Source organism: Lynx rufus, unplaced genomic scaffold (assembly GCF_022079265.1).
Source record: "Lynx rufus isolate CCGP_SWC_20201006 ecotype Redwood Valley unplaced genomic scaffold, mLynRuf1.p SCAF_17, whole genome shotgun sequence".
Classification (NCBI taxonomy): Eukaryota; Metazoa; Chordata; class Mammalia; order Carnivora; family Felidae; genus Lynx; species Lynx rufus.
In genome coordinates, this window is record NW_025814831.1 from 30,651,171 (window position 1) to 30,671,428 (window position 20,258).

General features: G+C 46.1%; 1 protein-coding gene across 8 annotated transcripts in view; it reads right to left on the reverse strand.

The window, feature by feature from the left end:
• RGS6 (regulator of G protein signaling 6) overlaps positions 1–20,258 on the reverse strand; it is a 535,425-nt gene that overhangs the window by 43,162 nt on the left and 472,005 nt on the right. For 4 of the 8 annotated variants that reach the window (XM_047079799.1, XM_047079801.1, XM_047079800.1 and 1 more), the window contains 2 exons: positions 16,927–17,037; positions 4,759–4,884 (listed from right to left, as the gene is read on the reverse strand). In XM_047079799.1, the coding sequence (XP_046935755.1) occupies positions 4,759–4,884; positions 16,927–17,037 (237 nt within the window). The remainder of the gene's footprint in view (positions 1–4,758; positions 4,885–16,926; positions 17,038–20,258) is intronic. The other 4 variants (XM_047079805.1, XM_047079804.1, XM_047079807.1 and 1 more) reach the window with 2 other exon arrangements.

Consider the following 20,258-nt stretch of genomic DNA (forward strand, 5'->3'; position numbering starts at 1 on the left):
GCCAAAGTGCTGTCACAACAGCATCCCGACATCCATACGTGTTTACCGTCCCCGGCTCCGAGGAACCTCTGTGTCAATTTGAAATTCAGAGCAGGCTCGGGTTTGCGTTTGCCATCTGCGAGCCCACAGGCCCCGGGGCCCCGGCTGCCCGGCCACACACCCCTCGCCGGGGCCACGGAGCTCCCCGCCACACGCCTACTGCGGATGCGAGGCCCACGGAGGCCTGTGCGGCTTCCGCCTCATCAAAAGCCCGCAGGTAGCGCCCCTCCTTGAGGACACCAGCCGGGAGGAAGATGCCAACATCTTGCATTAAGCCTCTACGGCTTGCAGCAGAAGGGCTGTCCTGACAGGCAGGCCGCAAGGACTTGCTGGTATTAGGGAGACCATCTGTCCTGCTCCGCTGGAGTCGTCAGAGCGTGGGGAGGCAGCCCGTGTGTCGGCATGTGATCCGTGTCGATGGTTCAGGAATGCGGGCAGACACCAGCCTTTGTGGGGAGGCAGCCTGGGCTCGGCCGCCACAGGGCCCGGCAGCTGTGGGTGGGACTTGGGGGGCAGTCCCGGGCTGCCCCAGGTGGCCTCCTCTGTCGCCAGGACCATGGTGCTGGCGGGGAGTGGGGTTTTTCTCCTCGAGGCCGGCTGGAAGCAGGAAAACCACGCAGCTGTCTGCATTCTCCATCTTGCCAGGGCGTCCGGGCAGCCCCTCAGGTCTCAGTTTACCTATTTTTTTTTTTTTTTCATAAACTAGGATTCTCACGGCTTAGAAAAATCTAGCTTTTAGTTCGTTCCCGGAGGAAAGCAAACTCTATGCCGAAGGAAGGCTTTCTGTGCCCTCTGCTGGTCAACAGAGACTCAGGAACAATGGATGCAACTTGACTTGGTTCCCCAGTTGGGCAGAAATCCTTCGGGGCCTACAAACGGCCACCTCCACCAGCACCACAGCAGCTGAGTTATGTTCACTGGGCAGTGGCTGAGGTGCCCCAGATTATCATGGCGATATGTGAGTCACCCCTGTTCCGATTAATCATGTGTTTGGTTAGTGGTGAGTCCCTCTGGGTCTCGTGAACCTTCCCAGGTCCTCCCAGGACCCGGGGCCATGACTGGAGATGGGAGCTCTCCAGGCAAACCTGGAGACTCCCCTGTGCTCTCTTTAATTGCTTCTCCCTTCAGCTGACACTGTGTGGAACGGGGATAATCAATCTGCAGGTTAGAAGAACAACCACGTTCTCTCAGGAGATGTTACAGCTCATAAAAAATGTACGGGGAACGCTCTTTGCTGTGGGTTTTGAGTTTTAACTCTTGCCCTGCCGTGCGGCAGAGGGTGTCGAGCCAGGGAGGACACAGGTTTGCGAAGAGGGGATGGGGAGGGGGCAAAAGTGGACAAGGGGCTCCTGTCACCCTTCTCGGAAAATGCACAGAGAAGGGAGAAGGACGACAAAGTCAGATAATGCACTCCAAGTCACTGCTTCAGAGCCCTGAGGCCCTGGCCTCGTGAATGGGAGCCCGCATGCATTCCACAGACCCGAGCAAGCAGCTGTCTCCAGGGGCCCACCCTGTCAGAATGGAGCCCCGGGCTCAGCGCAGGGTGCCCCAGAGAGCACACATTCTCACTCCGCGCTGGCTGCAGCAAAATGCACTGGCCGTGCCCCCTCCAGGCCCTGATGATGACGCTCCTCCCTCATCTCACCAAAAAAAAAAAAAAAAAAAGATATAAAGGGACTTGAACTTACATCACATTATCACAGACATCTTTTTTCCTTAAAGGATCCAGGGTGACATTGTGAGAGTGATTTCTACGTCTCTTTGGGGCTCCTCTGTTCTGCACCCTGAAGTTCTGGTACCGATTCAACCACTTGCCTACTTAACTGGCACTCCAGGTGCCGGGCAAAAATGTGATGATCTAAGCACCCCTCTAGCTAGAGAGATGCAGGGGAGCACAGGAAGACAAAATGCAGATGCCCTTTGCAATGTATCCAGTCGAGTTCTGGTTGGTCTCTTTGCCTCGCATCCTCTGACGCCTGTTGCCCGGGCTGTTTGATCGATCCTGGGGCAAAGAGATGACCCCCCCAAGGTGGCCAACACAACGGGCTGGCAGGATCCCTGAGTTATGCCCCTTATGCAGCTCCAGGGGGCCCCGTTCACATGGCTGGGGGTGCATCTGCAGGGTGCCATGGCTGTGCTGGACAGCTCTGAGTCCTTGGGCCCTGGGTCATGGTGGGTGCTAAGCCAAAATCTGTGGCCCAAAGAGGAGGGAGGAAACCACCTGGTTATGGATGACCGAAGAGTCCTAAGTAGTTGTGTGATTTCAAACTGAACTTTCCCCCATACATCCAATTATGCTGAATATCATAAAAGTGGAACTTGGGCCTCCAGAGAGGATTTTATAAGCTCTTGGGCTGTACTTTTTATCTCTGGCTGTTCTATTTTCTTTATCCTCTCTCCTGTCATGGATCAGAGGGGACCCTCTTTAAGTGTGGATTTATGCATTCATGCTGGGGGTGTAGATTAGTCACCGGCATACTCACAAGGCCCCCCCCCCCCCCAGTCTTTCACCTAGGGTTGAATGCAGCCTCCTGGCCCCGGGGGGAAGGAGCTGGCAGAGGCATGAGAGGTAACGGCAGGATGAGGTGCTGAGCACCTGCCGGGGACATGCTCCTCCATGTACTCCTGGCCCTAAATGTAATGGGTTTTCATTACACTAGTCTGAACCGATATGTGGCCCTGGCTATACTCAGACTGGGCAGGAGGTGCTGAGCCAGTAGATGCTCCCGCTCAGAATGGCCAGGACCCTGTGGTCATTCTTCCAAGTCTCCGTAATGGTGCAGGTGGCAGGGGATCATAAGGCCACTCATGGGCTAAGAAATAGGTAAAGGAGACCTCTGTACCATTTTATGTTGACCTGCGTGGGACAGAGATGACAAAGAGAAATAGTCTCCCAGGGGTGGTTCATGGGGACCAAGCTCTGGGTGGGTCCTGGGGCTGAGCTAGGGCACAGAGAGGCTGTCTGAGGGCATCATGCTGGCCATAGAGGGCGTGGCTTCCTAATCAGGACCCACCTCCATTTATGGCCTGGGAGGCTGGTCTGAACCCACCGTAATGAGGAGTTTTAGAAGTCAAGCTTTCTGTTCCAAATGCTTGACTAGGAATTGAAGCGAAGCTCTGAGGTGTGTTTAGAATAATGCTTCAGCATAAGGAAAGAAATCCTGTGTCCTGACCTAGAATCAGATATGCAGCCTTAGTCTGTTTTTACAACAGGCACCTGGCCGCCTAGAAAGGCATAGATACATACAGTTAACTGGCATCTGTGTGACATGGGAGACTCCCACTGCCACACCTTTGCTCGTTGGGTCTTCCTGCGTAGAATACTCTCCTTCCTTCTTTTTTGTCTATCAGTATCCTGTGTGTTTTTCAAAGACCAGCTTATGATTGGCCTACTCTGGCTTACATTCATTCCTCCCTTTTTTGAAAAAAACACTTCCAAAACAGTTCTTAGTGTTTATTCTCATTTACAGTCATTTAACGATTTAATAGTCTCTTGTGCTTTTTCGTCAAGGGCCTACGAGATCCCTGCGGGTGAGGATCATGCATTTTGACTTTTCTGCATCCCCCGGCAGACTCTTGCAGGGCTTGATACAGCATAGGTGTGGGATAAAGACTGCGTGGTTGATTTATGGGGCTGATATGGTCTCTACTACCAAATAAATAACATGGACTTTGCACATTAACCCTGGAGCGAGCAGTCCTTTGCCCACAGTAGCTCTCGGACTTTTTAAAGTTAAAAAATAAGAAAAAAATTAATAAAACCACCCTTGCTAGAAAATAGCAACCCTTGGAAGATGGCAATTAACCTAGCATATAAAAAAGAAGCTGGTGCCAAGAGAAAAACCCTGAGATGTCCATCTGAGAAGCCACCAGTTTGCTAATATCACTCAGGGGTCTTACACCAGTCACCTTTTCCATAGGCTTCTGTGTCTACATCTGATACAGCAGAAGCCTGAATAAACCATAAGTTCCCAGACTTTTCATGACAACAAACCCTTTCCCTTTGAATGCTCTCCTTTTCCCCCCCTCTCTCAATGGACCTCATGTTTTGAAAGTTTTGGTTTTTTTCTTCCACTGAACAGCTATGATTAATACATCAATACATTTCCCCTCATCTTGATTAGCTGGAGACCAATGGAAATGATCAGATGTTCTCACTGGCGGCAGGTGACCAGAGCAAACATGACATGGAGTTGATAGAATTCCCCCCCAAAAGGAAAAGCATATTTTAATTAGTTTTTACAGATATGTCGCCAGGTATTGAGTGGTATTTACTTTGGCTTTTTGAAATTCTGAAGTGAGCTCAGGGATGTCTCTTGTTTTCCGGTTAGCTTGTCGAGTATTCAGGACCCCAGACTGAGAAGTTTTGAAGGAGAGGTTCTCTGAGGTGCCTTCCACTCTGAAGCTCCACGGTTTTCTGGTTTTAGTTAACGCACGGTGTCATAAAACCCATTTGATCATTTACTTATTATTGTGGGCATGTTTCCGACAACTTGAACAAATGTTTGGATTTAAAGAACAAAAATGTTGGTTTTGGAAAGTGCTAGCATGGTGATACCAAAGTGACGCATCAAGCTTGTCCTTCTCCATTTCAACCTTAGACAGATTAGCTGGACTTTGAGTTTGAACCATCACATTTCATCGAGAAAGGGAGGCAGAAAGAGAGACTGATTCTGCAAATTTCTTTGTACACACCGCGCCCAACTTCGAGAGAGTTACCTGAGGTTTTCGGAGCTGAATTCGGACTCCAGGAATCTTAGGAACTGGTCCCGCCCCACCTGGTCCTTCAATACCTCGTCGAAAGAGAAGCCCCATCTCTTGACTCGCTGCTGGCTGGGCTCTTTGCTTTTGGGGAGAACAAAGGTTTAAAAAATGATCAATGCCAGGCAAGAACCTGTGTCCTGTTCCCTCTAACAACTCAAATCTGTTTTGCTGACACATGGCGAAGGGCAATGTCTCAAATTTAAGTGATAGATTCTATAAAACCTGTACAAAGTCCGGTTGCAGACTTCTACTCAACATCAGCCAACAGTAGAATGTCTCTTGAGAGAAGGCATTTGAAAGGGGCAACATTTAGGTGAGGCTCACCAGGATATCCGCCAAGTGGCTCCTGTCTGCAGAAAATGAAACAACCCCATTTATTTGGCTTCTCTGGACCATGGCGGTCAGTTAGAGCCCAACTCTCAACTCCACCATTTTTAGTCTTATTTAGATCCAAGTGACATACCCTTGGTCAGAAATGCATCGGGATAAACCCTCGTCACTTGCCTGGAAGCAGAATGTTGTGTTCATTTAACAACCACCTGCTTCGTGTCTATTGATGTTTTGGGCATTGTTTCGAGCGTCTTAACTCTGCTAACTCACAGAGTCCTCACTACTGCTCTGTGAAAAATGTACTGGTACTGTCCCCATTATACAGATAGAGAAACTGAGGTCTAGCGGTCATTTGCCCAGGGACACACTAGGAAGTGATGGAGTCAAGACGAGTCTGGACGGTGTGGCTCCAGAGTGCAGCTCTTAACCTCGCTGTGCTGACTCACGCCCATGTGACCCTCCTCAAACCACGTGATCTTCCTCAGACCATTTCCTTCAGCTCTGTCTTTCCATTTGCAGTTCACTTGTGTATTTATCCGCCTGACCCTTCAGGCAGCAATAGGGTCCTAGTTCGCAAGCTGCGTGCTATAACCGCCCACTCAAGGAGTGGTCTGTGGACCAGCAGTGAAATCTCAGGCCGCACCTCAGGCGTGTGGATTCAGAATCCCCAGCCCAACAAGATCTCTGGGTGATTTAAGCGCTCATTCAACTTTAAGGAGCAGGGCACCTGGGCGCCTCCCTCAGTTGAGCGTCCAACTTCAGCTCAGGTCATGATCTTGCAGTTCACGAGTTCGAGCCCCACATCGGGCTCGCTGATGTCAGCACAGACCCTGCTACGGATCCTCTGTCTCCCCCTCTGTCTCTGCCCCTCTCCCACTCACACATGCTCTTTCTCTCTCTCTCTCTCTTCCTCTCAAAAATAAAAATTTAAAAAAACACCAAACTTTGAGGAGTATTGATCTGGCGAACTGAATTTTAAATTATATTTCACTTTAAATCATTAAAGTTCACACTTCAGTGGCCACACGTAGCTATGACTACTGTATCGGAAGGCGTAGCTCTGGACCGAACTGACTCAAGCCCAACCCTTCTATTTCTGCACTGCTGGGCATAATCACCAGCAGGAGCATCTTCCAACTCTGAGATTATATGCTTGGGGCTTGGGAGAATCTTGTGCACAACTCTGTACCGCCAGGCTTAGCCCAGCAGGGTCACAGTGGAAGGACCAAGCCCATCCGGTCAAGCCTGGGGACTTCTGTGAAACATCTCTTCCAAAGTTTCAGGCCGGGCCTTTTACAACAAGACAAGAAGACAGAGCCTGGATTGTCTCGAACTCAAGCCACAGAACCCATCACACTTGCTAGCTTGCCAGGGGACAGAAACGACTGTTTACGGAGAAGTCCCCTGAGGTTGAGGCTAGCAGCAGATGTGAGTCTCAGAGAACCGCGGCACGTTGCCTCTTTCTGCCGGGGTCCTGCTGTGAGCTGGAACGGGCTCCACCATTTGCTCTTTGCCTGCCAAACTTGTAGCGCTGGTGGAAGCTTCACCCTGATGGAAAGCTGTTTCCCAGGAGCTGGGTGTAGAAAGTCACTCCATTTTTGTAGTGACTGCCTCGTGTATACACACGGCTAGTGTCACCATTTTCTGGTACCCGAGCAGCGGGTCCACATTCATCCTACCAGGTTACTTGGTGGTATCATGGGTGGGAGAAAGGTCGTTTTGGGGGCAGGCTAGGAAGCTTGGACTGTCATGTTAGATGCGTCATCAGAGACATAGGACAGAGATGAGGACATCCAGAGAGCTGCAAGGTCAGACTTCAGCAGAAATAAGGTGGTCTATAGAGAGGGCACCTGGATACCGTAGTTTCCTAGGGTGGCCATAAGAAAGTACCAACAAACTGGGTGCCTTAAAATAACAGAAATTTAGGGGCGCCTGGGTGGCGCAGTCGGTTAAGCGTCTGACTTCAGCCAGGTCACGATCTCGCGGTCCGGGAATTCGAGCCCCGCGTCAGGGTCTGGGCTGATGGCTCAGAGCCTGGAGCCTGTTTCCGATTCTGTGTCTCCCTCTCTCTCTGCCCCTCCCCCGTTCATGCTCTGTCTCTCTCTGTCCCAAAAATAAATAAACGTTGAAAAAAAAATAACAGAAATTTATTCTCTCATACTTCTGGAGGCTCGGAGTCTAAAATCAAAGGTGTTGGCAGGGCCAGGCTTTCTCTCTGAAGGCTCTAGAGGAGAATTTGTTTTGTGTTTTTCTCTCAGCTTCTGATGTTGCCAGAAACACTTGGGGATTCTTGCCTCCGTCACTCCAATCGCTGCCTCCGTCTTCACGAGGTGCTCTCCCTGTGTGTTTATCTTCATGTGGAATGCACTCTGTGCATGTGTGTCTGTGTCTGTTTTCTCTTTCTGTAAAGATACCAGGCATCCTGGATTAGGAGCCCACCTACTCCAGTTTGAGCGCCTCTTAACTGCCTGCATCTGAAATAGCCTTCTTTTCTTTTTTTTTTTTTTTAATTTTTTTTTTCAACGTTTATTTATTTTTTGGGACAGAGAGAGACAGAGCATGAACGGGGGAGGGGCAGAGAGAGAGGGAGACACAGAATCGGAAACATGCTCCAGGCTCTGAGCCATCAGCCCAGAGCCCGACGCGGGGCTCGAACTCACGGACAGCGAGATCGTGACCTGGCTGAAGTCGGACGCTTAACCAACTGCACCACCCAGGCGCCCCTGAAATAGCCTTATTTTCGAATAAAATCATATTCGGAGGTTCTGGGACGGGTATGCATTTTGGGGTGACAGTATTCAACATCTGGGTTCCCTCAACTATCCATTATTCACAATCCTCCTTCTACATGTGGAGATTCCACATCTGCTCCTTTCCCCCCTAGTACATGTGGTTATTGGGATCTGTTCTATTAAGAGCTTCTCGGTTCAGCTTCTTTCAATGTGTGTTTCTTGCATCACTTGGGTATTTCCAAGCATCATCCTCTTTAAGGTTCAAGATCAGATTCGAACACGTTGCTACCACTGAATGGGCTCTGGTTATAAAATAATTTTGAAAATTAAAACATCTCCAGGTGACTGGAACAATAACTTTCCCTCGGCCCACCTCAAACGAGTAATTCATGGAACTCACAGCCCCTTTGTTTCCAACCATTGTTTTGAGATGCTTCCTTATGACATACATTTGCATCATCATTTAGCCTTTCAAGGGTATGTCACTGTCTCTCCAGCTACCTTGTGAACTCTTTGAGGGCAGAGACCATGTCTCATGCATCTTTGTATTCACCATAGCATTTTCACACAGCAAGTGTTCAACACTAAGCGGAAATCAACAAGAAAATGTGTATAGTGATGTGAGTGATGTGTCCTTATCCTGATGGGATTTTCTAATTGCTAGCTGGATGTCTTTTCTTTAATTGGTGCTCTGTGCCCACTGATTCTTACCAAATTCTTACATCCCACTGGGCAGCCCAAACCAATATAGAGCAAAGACAGGTGGCTCTCCAAGGGAGTCCATCTTTCATTCCAGCTGATCCCCCAACCTAAGAGCATGGTAGAGATCTCCCACATTGAGAACGAGAAAGCCAGGTTCAGAGGAAGCAGCCATCTATATTCAATCTCAATATATGCCAGGGAGGTGGATATTTGTATTTAGGTGTCCAGAGATCAAGAGAGGTTAGATTTCCCAAAGCCACACAGTCTGGAATCAGTACATGGGCCTGCCTATTTCTAAAGCCTGTTCTTTTTTTCCTACTGCCTTGCCTTCCACTACATTTCCCTCATTTGAGGTCTAAACTAAGATTTGGGGAAATACATAAGCCATCTTGAAAAGACTTTTGAGTCTTTAGAAAAATTATGAAACAAAGGACAGTTCCTTAAAGAGCAAATATCCAAGGATGCCATTTTAGGGTCAAGGCTATTGAAAGAATGATGGCAATTTTATTTTATGCCCCTAGAGTAGCCTGAGGGTCCTGAGTACTCTGATGGGGAGTGGTCCAGGTATGTATTGTTCTGTGACAAATCATCCTAAAACTCTGGCTTAAAACAGTGATTGATTATTCTTTCTCCCTGTCCCCTGGGTTGACTGGGGTTCAGCCAGGTGATTTGCACGTGGGGTCTCTCAAGTAGTTATAGCTGGAAGTTGGGGGTGGGGTCATTGAAAGGCTCAATTGGGCTGCACATTCAAGATAACTCATCACATGGCAGTTGATACTGGTTGTTGGCTAGGAGCTCAGCTGGGGCTGTTGATGACATGACCTCTTCAATGGCCTGGCATTCTCACAGCATGGCCAATGGGTTCTAAGAAGGAGTATCTCAGGAGCAAATGTTTTGAATGACTGTGATAGAAGACACCGAGCTACTTTATGACCTGTTCTCAGAATGGTACTTCTGCCACACTCTATTGGTCAAATTAGGCACCAACACCAGCCCAGGTGAAAAAGTAGGGACCTATCCCATCTTGATGTAAGAAGTGACCCACGCATAAGATGAAGAAAGGCATGGATGGGGCCATATTTGGAGGCTGGCCACCACAGAGAAGAAACTTGACTAATACCCTGGACTAATAGTTCTATCAGACTTGCTGGGCACAGGAAGCTTGGGGACAGTTGCTGCTACTCAGCAGGTCAGGCAGGCTGGTAGTGGATACTATGGCCAAGCAGGATAAACCAGTTTCCTTGTAGCTCTTCACTCATGCCCAGCAGAGAGAGAAAGCTAAACCATGTGGAGAGAGTAAATTATGAACCACAATTCTGGCAATGCCACGTTTTTGTTAGATCAACTATCTGGTTAATGACACGACCAGAAATATTTCTGAGAGACCTCCCTGAGACACTCTCCTGATGGTATTTAGACTACAGAGTTCTCGGGGCACCTGGGTGGCTCAGTTGGTTAAGCGTCCGACTTCGGCTCAGGTCATGATCTCTCAGTTTGTGAGTTTGAGCCCCGCATCGGGATCTGTGCTGATGGCTCAGAGCCTGGAGCCTGCCTCTGATTCTGTGTCTCCCTCTCTCTCTGCCCCTCCCCCTCTTATGCTCTGTCTCTTTCTCTCTCTCTCTCAAAAATAAATAAACATTAAAAAAAAAATTAGACTACAGGGTGCTCTCCAACTGCAACCCGGCAACTTTTGGCTGATTTTTCCTCCATGATGAGCCCTGGCTACCACTCTTTTCTTTAAACTTGATTTCTCAGAATTTCCATCAGATAGACTTGAGGTATGGTTTGCTCATCCTTAAAAGGGTAGTCTTTAATTGCCCTCTGAATAGATGCTTTCAATTCCTTGGATTTCTAGATCTAATAGCTTGCCTGAGAAGGAAAAAGGATTAAAGCACAATTTTCTATTATTCATGCCCTATCCTACATCATCTTGCCACTTATTTTGTTAAGTCCTGTTGCTGTCTTCCACTGGGCCGTCTGTAACCTCCACTTGGCAGAGAGAGTATGCTGAACTCTGTAGAACGCAGATTTTGTCTGTCCTGGACACTGTAATGAGCCTGCCTGCGGCCCTTTGCCCAGGCCCAGTGGAAATCAAAGCCTGCCTCAGACTAACTTGAGCTCCCAAGGAGAGTCCTGCTTTCTTACCTGCTGCCTTCACTCTTCCATAAGCCTCTACCCATCTTCACCCCAAAACTCCTTCCCATGAGATGTTCGGGAGGGTAGAAGCCTTTGCTGAGATTCAAGGGTCTTGAGAAGGGGGTACATATTGCACCAGCCAGCAGCAGACATTAAAAAACATCACATACTTGATATTCCTTGGACGCTGTGGTCTTAGGGCTCTTCCTGGCCCTGCACAGAGGCCTGGTCTCTCCCATCACTCTGCTCTTCCCTGCTTTTCACTGTGCTTAGGTCTCCCCTCTCAGGAACAAAAAATACAACAAATACGTTCTTCTCATTGCCTTAAGTCACAGGCCCTGCCCCTTGTTGTTTGAGTCTCTGCCAACAACTCTGCCCTCAGAGCCTGATTTTATGCCCAAATGACTTATCAATGTCCTTTGCCAGAGGAGAAGGAATCCTCGGTCTGGGAGATGGGAGGGCATGTTTAAGGCACCTTGCTACATTTGAGTCTTGACAGAACTTCTTATTTGGAATTGAGCACACAGTAAGTTCTCAATTCATATTTATTGAATTAAGCGGAAACTGAGAAAAAATGACCTTTGATTATTCTACTGGTTATCTTAAGGCTTTGTGTCATGAGCAGGAACCATCTCTAGGCTGAAGCAGGATGTTGGCACTGATTCCAGACTCTGTGCTTCTCCAAAGGTAGGTTCCTAACCACTGCCTGCATCTGAGTGGGTAGGAATGTCCTGCTGGGAGAAGAAAGGGCCTCACAGCTTCTCTTTATTTTCACTTGTATCTAAATCACTTGACTCTGCTTGAATGTACACAGAATGCCTTAGGTGTCTTAGGCATTCTGATTAGAGTAGAAACCTAAGCGATAAGACCAGAACCAGAGTACTAGTTGTAGGAGCAGATAGCATTCCCTTGGGGACAAAGTGCTGACAGGTTGGGATAAACTAACAGGTCAGGTGACCACCACTTCCCCGAATGAGCACATACTTTGTTGCTGTCTTTACAGCAAGAAGGGGGAAATCCCAGTGTCCTTATGGTGAATTATGTTTATGTACCTACCTCCCCAGTTCCCAAATACCAATGAAATCATCAGAGAAATAGTCACTCCTTCATCTGTCTTCCATCCAACTTATGTGTTTTGAATGCCTACTATGTGTCAGACATAGTCCTAGTTAAGTCCTAACTAGAAAGAGAACCAGGAGGAGGATGTGATGGAGAGGAGCTGGATGGATGGGGTGATCACTCAGGGTGACTGATCACAGAAGACCGTTCTGATGAAGGGACACCCATGCTGACTGAGAAGTGAAACCAGCCATGAGAGGTTCTGAGGAAGTGGTCCAGGCAGAAGGGACAGGCAAGAGTCTGGAGTTCAGTAAAATATAATTAAAAAGAAAACAAACAAATCTTCAGTATGTAGAGGCACAGACATTGGCTATCAGCGGGTGATAAAACTGAGGAATATTTGGAAGGTATGAAGCAGATGGACTGAACTGGTGTCACCTGATTGAGAACCACTTACGATTCCAGGGCCATCTGAAAAGAAATTAGCTACATCCCCAACAGACGCCTGGGAAACCCCCAAGCTCTGAGCAGCAGGACTGGACGCAGAGGCAGCTGGTGGGCACTGGCCAGGGGACTTATGGAAGACACTTAGAAATATGGAACAAAGGGTCCCTATGGAGGAGAGGGTCTCCTCAGCACATGGGGGGTATTTCCTGGCCAGGTCTTAATATGGGTAACAAAACCAGAGAGTAGTGCCTCTGTAATCGAGGGGCGAAGAGCTAATAATAGAGGGAAAAAGCATCTCAGCAAAGCAGGGAGACTTCTAAAGACACTCCTGCTTTCCCCCTACTTTTCATTGGCTTCTGCAATCTAACTGGATTGTTCCCTAAGACCCCTCAGCAGAAGGGAGAAGAGTGGACCTACTGGGAACACCATGGAGAGGAAACTGCAGAATTTCAGAAACGCCATCAGGATCTGAGACAGAGCGGAGCACCTGGCTTGTGCGGATGTCACGCTAAGGGAAATTGGAGCTTTACCACCCGTGTCGCTCTGAGAGGGGACCCGGTCTTTCAGTCTGCTCTTGGCCCACATGGCCAGGGCTCACAGGGGTCCGTGCTGACTGACCTACAGCTCCTCACTAACACTCTCAGGTGAAGCCCTATAGTCATGTGAACTGCTCAGAGGAGAGCCTGCAGGGGGCAGGTGGGGCGGGGGTGGGGGGAGCGAGGTGGGGACTCTGCAAACCACACGGGAAGTTCTCAAACAGCTGGGCCACAGAATCATCTAGAACACTTGCTAAAAATAAACCCAGAACCACCCTGGGGCATCTGTCTTCTTAATGAGCATTCCAGGTGCTTCTGCTATACCCTGTGCTTTGAGAACCACCGACCCCACAGCTGCCGAGGAAGTCCTCACCAGCTACTATCTGGTCTGTCTGGATCAGGGCTACACTTTAGAATCACTCGGACACATTAAAAACAAACAACAAACCAATGCCCCACTGCCGGAAATTAATTGGGTTCGGGAGGGGATTGGGCATTGTGGTTTTTGTTTGTTTGTTTTGTTTTGTTTTGAAACAAACTCTCCAGGTGTTTTTACTATATGGCCAGAGTTGATAGCCAACTCTGGTTTTCACTTAGGAAAACCAGCAGTCCCCCAAGTTTCTGGGAATATGAAAAGACAGACTGATCTGCTCTGAACAGTTAGAGTCACGGTGATGGATTGTGTGATAAATAACCCCCCCCCCCCACCGTGAAACAGACTAGGTGTCAGAAATAGAGGGGAAGTATGAAACCAACCAACCAACCAACCAACCAACAAAACAAAACCCAAACCAGTATCACGCCCTCAGGGGGATTTAAGAGGATAAATATCAAAAGAATAGAACAGGTATTAAGAAACAGGAGTCCAAGAAATATTCAGAATTCTTGGAAATGGAAAGCATGATCGTCAACTAGCTCTCCCAAGACTCAGGAGGAAACGAAAAACTCATTAATTAAAGTATAAAACCACAGAACGGACACCCTGAAAACCAAACTGGTGGCTCTGAAGAGTAATTCAAGGAATTCTACCCTTGAACATAGACTAGAAAGACTACAGGATGGGAGTTGTAGAAGGGAAAAGATAAAGAGATATGGCTGCCCCATCTCAGAGGCTCAGAATTTCTACAAAAGGATTTCCTGGAAAGAGAGGATAGAACAGAAAAAAGAGTAGTGATTAAAAAATAAATAAATAAATAAAAGGAGAGAAAATACCTTGAGTTAAAAAAAGACTAGAAGAGATTAGAATTAGAATTTCTGGCAGTGGATCAGATTAGAAGGGATGACCTAGGGCACGTCAGAACTATTAGAAAGAAGATACTCACTTACAAACTACTTTTCTTTTAACGCTGACAGAGAAATAAATGTCAGTCACAAAATGTTTGTTTACAATGTATCAGGTTAAGACACCTATCAAGAAGAACGGGATTTGGAAGAGGCAAAGGGAAATTCTTTTTTTAATTAAAAAAAATTTTATGTTTATTTTTGAGAGAGAGATAGAGAGTGAGTGGGGGTGGGGGGGGGGCGGGCAGAGAGAGAGGAGACACAGAATCCAAAGCAGGTTCTTGGCTCTGAGCTGTCAGAACAGAGCCCAAAGCAGGGCTCGAACCCACGAACCCTGAGATCATGACCTGACCCGAAGTCAGACCCTTAACCGACTAAACCACCCAGGCACCCCTTCTATTTTTACTTTACACACTTTAATGTTATTTGTATGAATTGATGCCATTTTTAATTAAAAATTTAAAAGTAAATATGACTGGAGTAGAAACTAGAGTAACAAAAGCTAACACAAAATTTGATTCATAAAGCAAAAATCAGGGAAGAGGAAGAGAAACAAAAAGAACAAGATCCAGAAAACATAAAATATCAGGTAAAAGATAAAATATATATGATCCAAGTAAATGTAATCATTTGATATCCCAATGTCCAAAGCAAAACACAGAGACAAGTGAGCACAGAACCCAAAACAGTCAAGTCACAAGAGGAAAATGAATACCAAATGACCATGAGACAGGATTCTCAAAGAAATGAAAAAGCAATGAGATTTGTATTTTAGCTTAACACACTTGCAAAGGTGACAAAGATTGATAATGCCTGGGATGGTGAGGATGTGGGAAGTGGACACTTTTAAGCTCTGGGCATGGGAAAGGTTTGTTAGAATTTTGCTCAAGAGGAATTCGGCTGTGTGAACTAAAACCAAAATATATCTGCCGGTCCTAGCAGTTTCACTCCTGGAAATTTATCCTAAAGTAATAATTGGACTTGTGTGTGAGGATGTTCCTTGCATCGTTGTTTACAGCAGCAAAAAAAAAAAAAAAAAAAAAAAAAAAAGATAATAACTTTAATATTTATGACCTAGGGGTTGGTTAAATACATTACACTCTACTCATACAAGGGCGCACTCACTATGTAGTTATTAAAGAGTATAAGGTGGAGTTATATGCATTTACAAAGATCACCATGATATATTCATTTAAAAATTATGGGACAATGTACATGTAATGAATCCATTTACGCAAAAGAATACGATACTATATATACATAAAAATCTAAATCAAAGGTTTTAGACCCTAAATCAAAGGTTTCCAAACTTCCTGAGTCCATGGCACTTTTAGTGTGTCAGTAACTTTTTCACGGTGCCCCTGGGCCAAAAAAAAAAAAAAAAAAGTAGGTAACAGCTTTGTTTATTAACCAGTCAGGTCCAAAGGACTTAATATATATTTATGTCCTAAAAACTTAGTAGCTGTAAAGTACCTATACATTGAAAGAAAAAATAATGTTTTCTTAAATAACCACAATTCTTAAATAGCCACAATGTGTGCCTGATGGACACTGCACGTTATCTCAAACTCTGGAATCCGACTGGACCCCACCATACTCATTTTCTGTTCCATTTTGGTTTTTGCAAAGTACTTGCTTTTTATCGTAGCAACTGCCCTGACAACCCAGATTTGCAAAGATACGACAGCGCTGAAAGGAATGTAATGTGAAATGTTGGAAATGGCCAAGTACCTTAAGTTGGTGCTTTACGCAGCATCTGACACAAGTCAAACGCCACAGCGCTTCCCTCAAAGATCCAGAATATCCCAGGCTAACCCTGTGAATTCCCTGCCATGGCGCAGTTTGGGAACCACGGCATCAGACTATAAACAAAGACTCTTTCTGGACAATGAGATTGGATCGGAGGGAGAGAGAATTTTCTTCGTTATGCACATCTGAATAGTGGGGGCTTTTTTATAATAAGCAAAATATGAAAGTAATAAGAGGCTTTTGTTACTTTTTTGTAAGTTTTTTTTTTTCATTTCAAGAAAAGAAGGCGGAAAAAGGGCAAGAGTGAAAGCGAATGAGGGAGATGCAAAGAAATGAAAAATGAAATAAAAAGTCTGCTAGCCGAGGGGCGGAGGCTGCACAGGCACCCCCACACTGAACGTGTGTGCGTGTTTCCCTCTGTGATTGTGACGCTGGTCCAAGTCCCTCCGGGCTTCGGCTCCTCGGCTGTTAAAGTACAGGCACCAGCCTCCCTCATGGGCAGAGGGTTACTTCCGGTTACTCCTGAAGAGCAGAGTGATGAAAACCACAGCTCTCGAGCTGGGTTCTAACCCTAACTCTGCTACCCGCTCGCTGTGTGACCTCGAGCAAGTTCATTAACTCCTCTGTGCCTCAGTTTCCTCATCTGTTCAATGATGAGAATAATAATGTTTACTGGTCGTGGGGACTCCACGTGGGACACTTACTCGGTGGCCAGGGCCAAGTATGCGCTACCTATTGTTATTAGTGTTGTTTCTGCACATATATAAACAAATTGGCCCACAGAATTTTTTTCCCTCCAGCAATGAGAACTAGGAAATGTGAAGGACTGTCCCTGTTATCATGGCATCCAAAGGGTCAGAGAAAGGTCAGAGGAAGCCACTAAAGGGTCAGAGAAAGGTCAGAGGAAGCCACTAAAGGGTCAGAGAAAGGTCAGAGGAAGCCACTAAGGATCCACGTACAAACCAAAGGTATAGGGGGGTAGAACCACGTCTGAGCTTAACGTAGTCAGGAGGTAACTTGAGGGGTTTCTGTTCTAGTGATAAAAAGCGTCAAATTAAGGTAGGAAATAATGTAATTTCACCATCTCATGAATTTTCCCCCACATCTCTTTCTTTCTCGAACATTGAAACATTTTTTTTTTTTTTTTTTACCTCATCTCTATGTCCCATAAAGTGATATCGTCGCTGATCCAGGGATTGGACGGCTCGGCCGGCGTGATCAATGGATCGTATTCCACATACTGTTCTGTGTAAGCAATTAAGCTGCGGGAGGGAAGCAAAGCAAAGTACGCCACTGTTTTCCATAAAAACTTGCATTTTTACACAAACGTGGTAACTGTCTTTATAGGATTCCAAGTTAAAGGGAAAATGACAAATCGAGCTGTTTCTATTTATGCTTGTTCTCTTCTCATGAGGAACCTATTGTTTTTTGCATTCCTGCTGTCGTACGTACACATTTTATATCTTTTCCCCACGTTACTCTTTACCTGGACCCTGGTGCACCCCTCGCTGGTGGCGCTAGCCTGACTGATACACAGGTCCAAACCTGCGTGTGTATCACCCTCTCACGGAGACTAGGGATCTCGGGGCATCTGGGTCACACCAAGGACACTCAAATCCTTCCAGGCTGCCAGTCAAGGGTTCCCAACTGGGAGACTTCCATACGACAAAGACTAAAATCCTGACGGACCATAAGGAGGTAATGCATTATAAGCATTATATCCACAAAGCAGCTTAGTTTTTCCGGTTATACTGTAAACGGCCACATTATCTTTTCGAATGAAATTTTCATTGCATCAAAAGGCATGTGGTTAAAACAATAAAATAGTACAAAATGATTTCACACACACAACAACACACACTCTCTGCTCACAGAGACCTCTGCTTTCTACCCTTCTGTTTCCTTTAGCATTTACCTGTGTATTTCCAAATTGTGTTTTTATAGTTGTTCTTGATTGTCAACTTTTTTATTTAAAACTTTTTTTAAGTTTATTTATTTTTTTAGAGAGATACAGAGACAGCATGAGCAAGGGAGGGGCAGAGAGAGAGAGAGGGAGAAGAGAGAGAATCCTAAGTAGGCTCTGCACCGTCAGCACGGAGCCCGACGCGGGGCTCGAACTCTCGAAACTGTGAGATCATGACCTGAGCTGAAGCCGAGAATCGGGTGCGTCACCGACTGAGCCACCCAGCTGCCCCTTGATTATCAATTTTAGATGAGGATTTAACTCTCTTCGCCAGTCCCCGACTCCCCCCACCACTTCCTCCCACGATCCTCCTAAGAGACGTATAATAATTTCTGTGAAATCAATCGTCAGTGTCCACATTATTAAACTAGATATAAATTGTTTCCTGCTAAGTAGCATACCACCCTTTCCAAATGTTCTAACAAATCTGTAAAACACCTAGCAACAAATTTTCCACATATATTTTGTTTATTTATTTTGAAAGAGAGAGAGAGTGAGAATGAGTGGGGGAGGAGCAGAGAGAGAGGGGGGACAGAAGATCTGAAGCAGGTTCTATGCTGACAGCAGAGATCCCGACGTGGGGCTCAGACTCACAAACCATGAGATCGTGACCGGAGCCGAAGTCAGACACTCAACCGACTGAGCCACCCAGGTGCCCCCAATTTTCCCACATCTTAAACACCTTAGCCAATTCTTGTTCAGTTCTGTCTCCCCGTCTCCCGGAGGTCCTCTCTCCAAAGTCTGGAGTCCTCTTTCTCCAGTCTGGACTGTTTGCTCTACACACTCGATGTAAAATCACCCTCCTGGGACGTCCCTGACTTCTGTCTGCGTTTTGCTTCCTGGACTTTACGTCCGTCTACTGGTTTTACTCTCTGGTTGTGCTGAGATACTCCTTTAGTGGTTTCCTAAGAAAGGATGCAGAGAAGCTAACTATTTCAAGTCCTGGCAGGTCTAAAAATATTTTTATTTTATCTTTGTACTTGGCAGATAGTGCTGGACCTAGAACCCCGGGTTAAAAATCATTTTCCTTCAGAATTCTGAAGGCGTTGCTCTACTGTATTTTTGGCATCCAGTGTTACTGCTGAGAAGTGTGGATCCAGTTTGATTCTTGTTCTTTTGCTTAGTTTCTTTCCTCTCTGGAAACAGCATCTTCTCTTTATTGCTACAGTGCCCTGAAATTTCACCCTGGCTTTTGCTGGTGTTTTTTATTTACTGTGCTTGGTACCACGTGCAATGGATAAAAAAAAAATATTTCCCAGAAGTCTTATTTCTTTGTTAATTTCATACCCTCATTTCTTCTGTTTCCTCTTTCTATAATTCTCTCTAGTTGAATCTTGGACCTTCTGGATTGATAATCTAATTTTCCTAAATTTGCCCTGCCGTTTTTCATCTTTTTGTCTTTTTAGTTTGATGGTTCTTCCCATCTTGTTATTTATTTACTTTTTAAAAATTTGGGCTATCACTTTCTTTTTTCTTTTTATATTTATTATTTTTGAGAGACAGAGAGAGACAGAGCACTAGTCAGGGAGGGATAGAGAGAGAGGGAAACACAGAATCCAAAGCAGGCTCCAGGCTCTGAGCTGTCAGCACAGAGCCCGACGTGGGGCTCAAACTCACAAACCATGAGATCATGACCTGAGCTGAAGTTGGACGCTTAACTGACTGAGCCACCCAGGCGCCCCTGGGCTATCACTTTCTTAAGCTTCCAGAGCTCACTTTTATTTATCACAGGATCTAGTTTTTGATTTATGCATAAAATATTCTGATATCTGACATTAATATTTCTGAGGATATTAATTATGTATTTTTATTTTCTGTTTCTTGAATAGTTTTTGGTTCCTCCAAGTCTGTTTTGCTCTTTGTTTGCCTCATACTCCCTCACATTGGGGTTTCCCTTGAGTGTCTGGAAAATCTCTGGGCATCCACTTGTGTTTAAGAGCGAGATACTAAAACCTGCTTGGAGGCTCAGTGTGTGTGTGGATAGGGCTTCGTTGACAGATCACGGGCAGCTCACCAGTCTTTTCGCTAGAGCTCCCAATGAGGGATTTGGGGCCTTTTCTTTGGGGACATTGATTTTTCTCTAGGGCAACGGTGAGTAAACATTTTCTGTAAGACAAAGCAAATATTTTAGGTTTTACAGGCCAGATGGGTCCATTACAACTCCTCAGCTCTTCTGTTGCAGTAAAAAGCAGTCATCGATAATTCAGGAATGAATGCATGTGACCGTATTCCAATAAAACTTTGTGAAAACAGTAGCGTGGAGTAGATGTGGTCCACAGGTTGTAGTTTTCTAATCTTTTGCCTGTGGGTGTATACCTCTGGCTCCTGGAGGGTGAAGAACCAGGCAGAGGACGGTTGGAGGGTTCCACTGTTCAGTATGTAGGTCTTCCATTAATTCACTTGTTTTCAGTGGGCCCTTTACGATGTGATGTGCCTGAATTCTGAGCTGATGTGATTCAATTTCTTTAGAGAATAAGCTGCCCATCTCCTGTGGTGGTAGCAAGTGGGAGAGACGGTCTC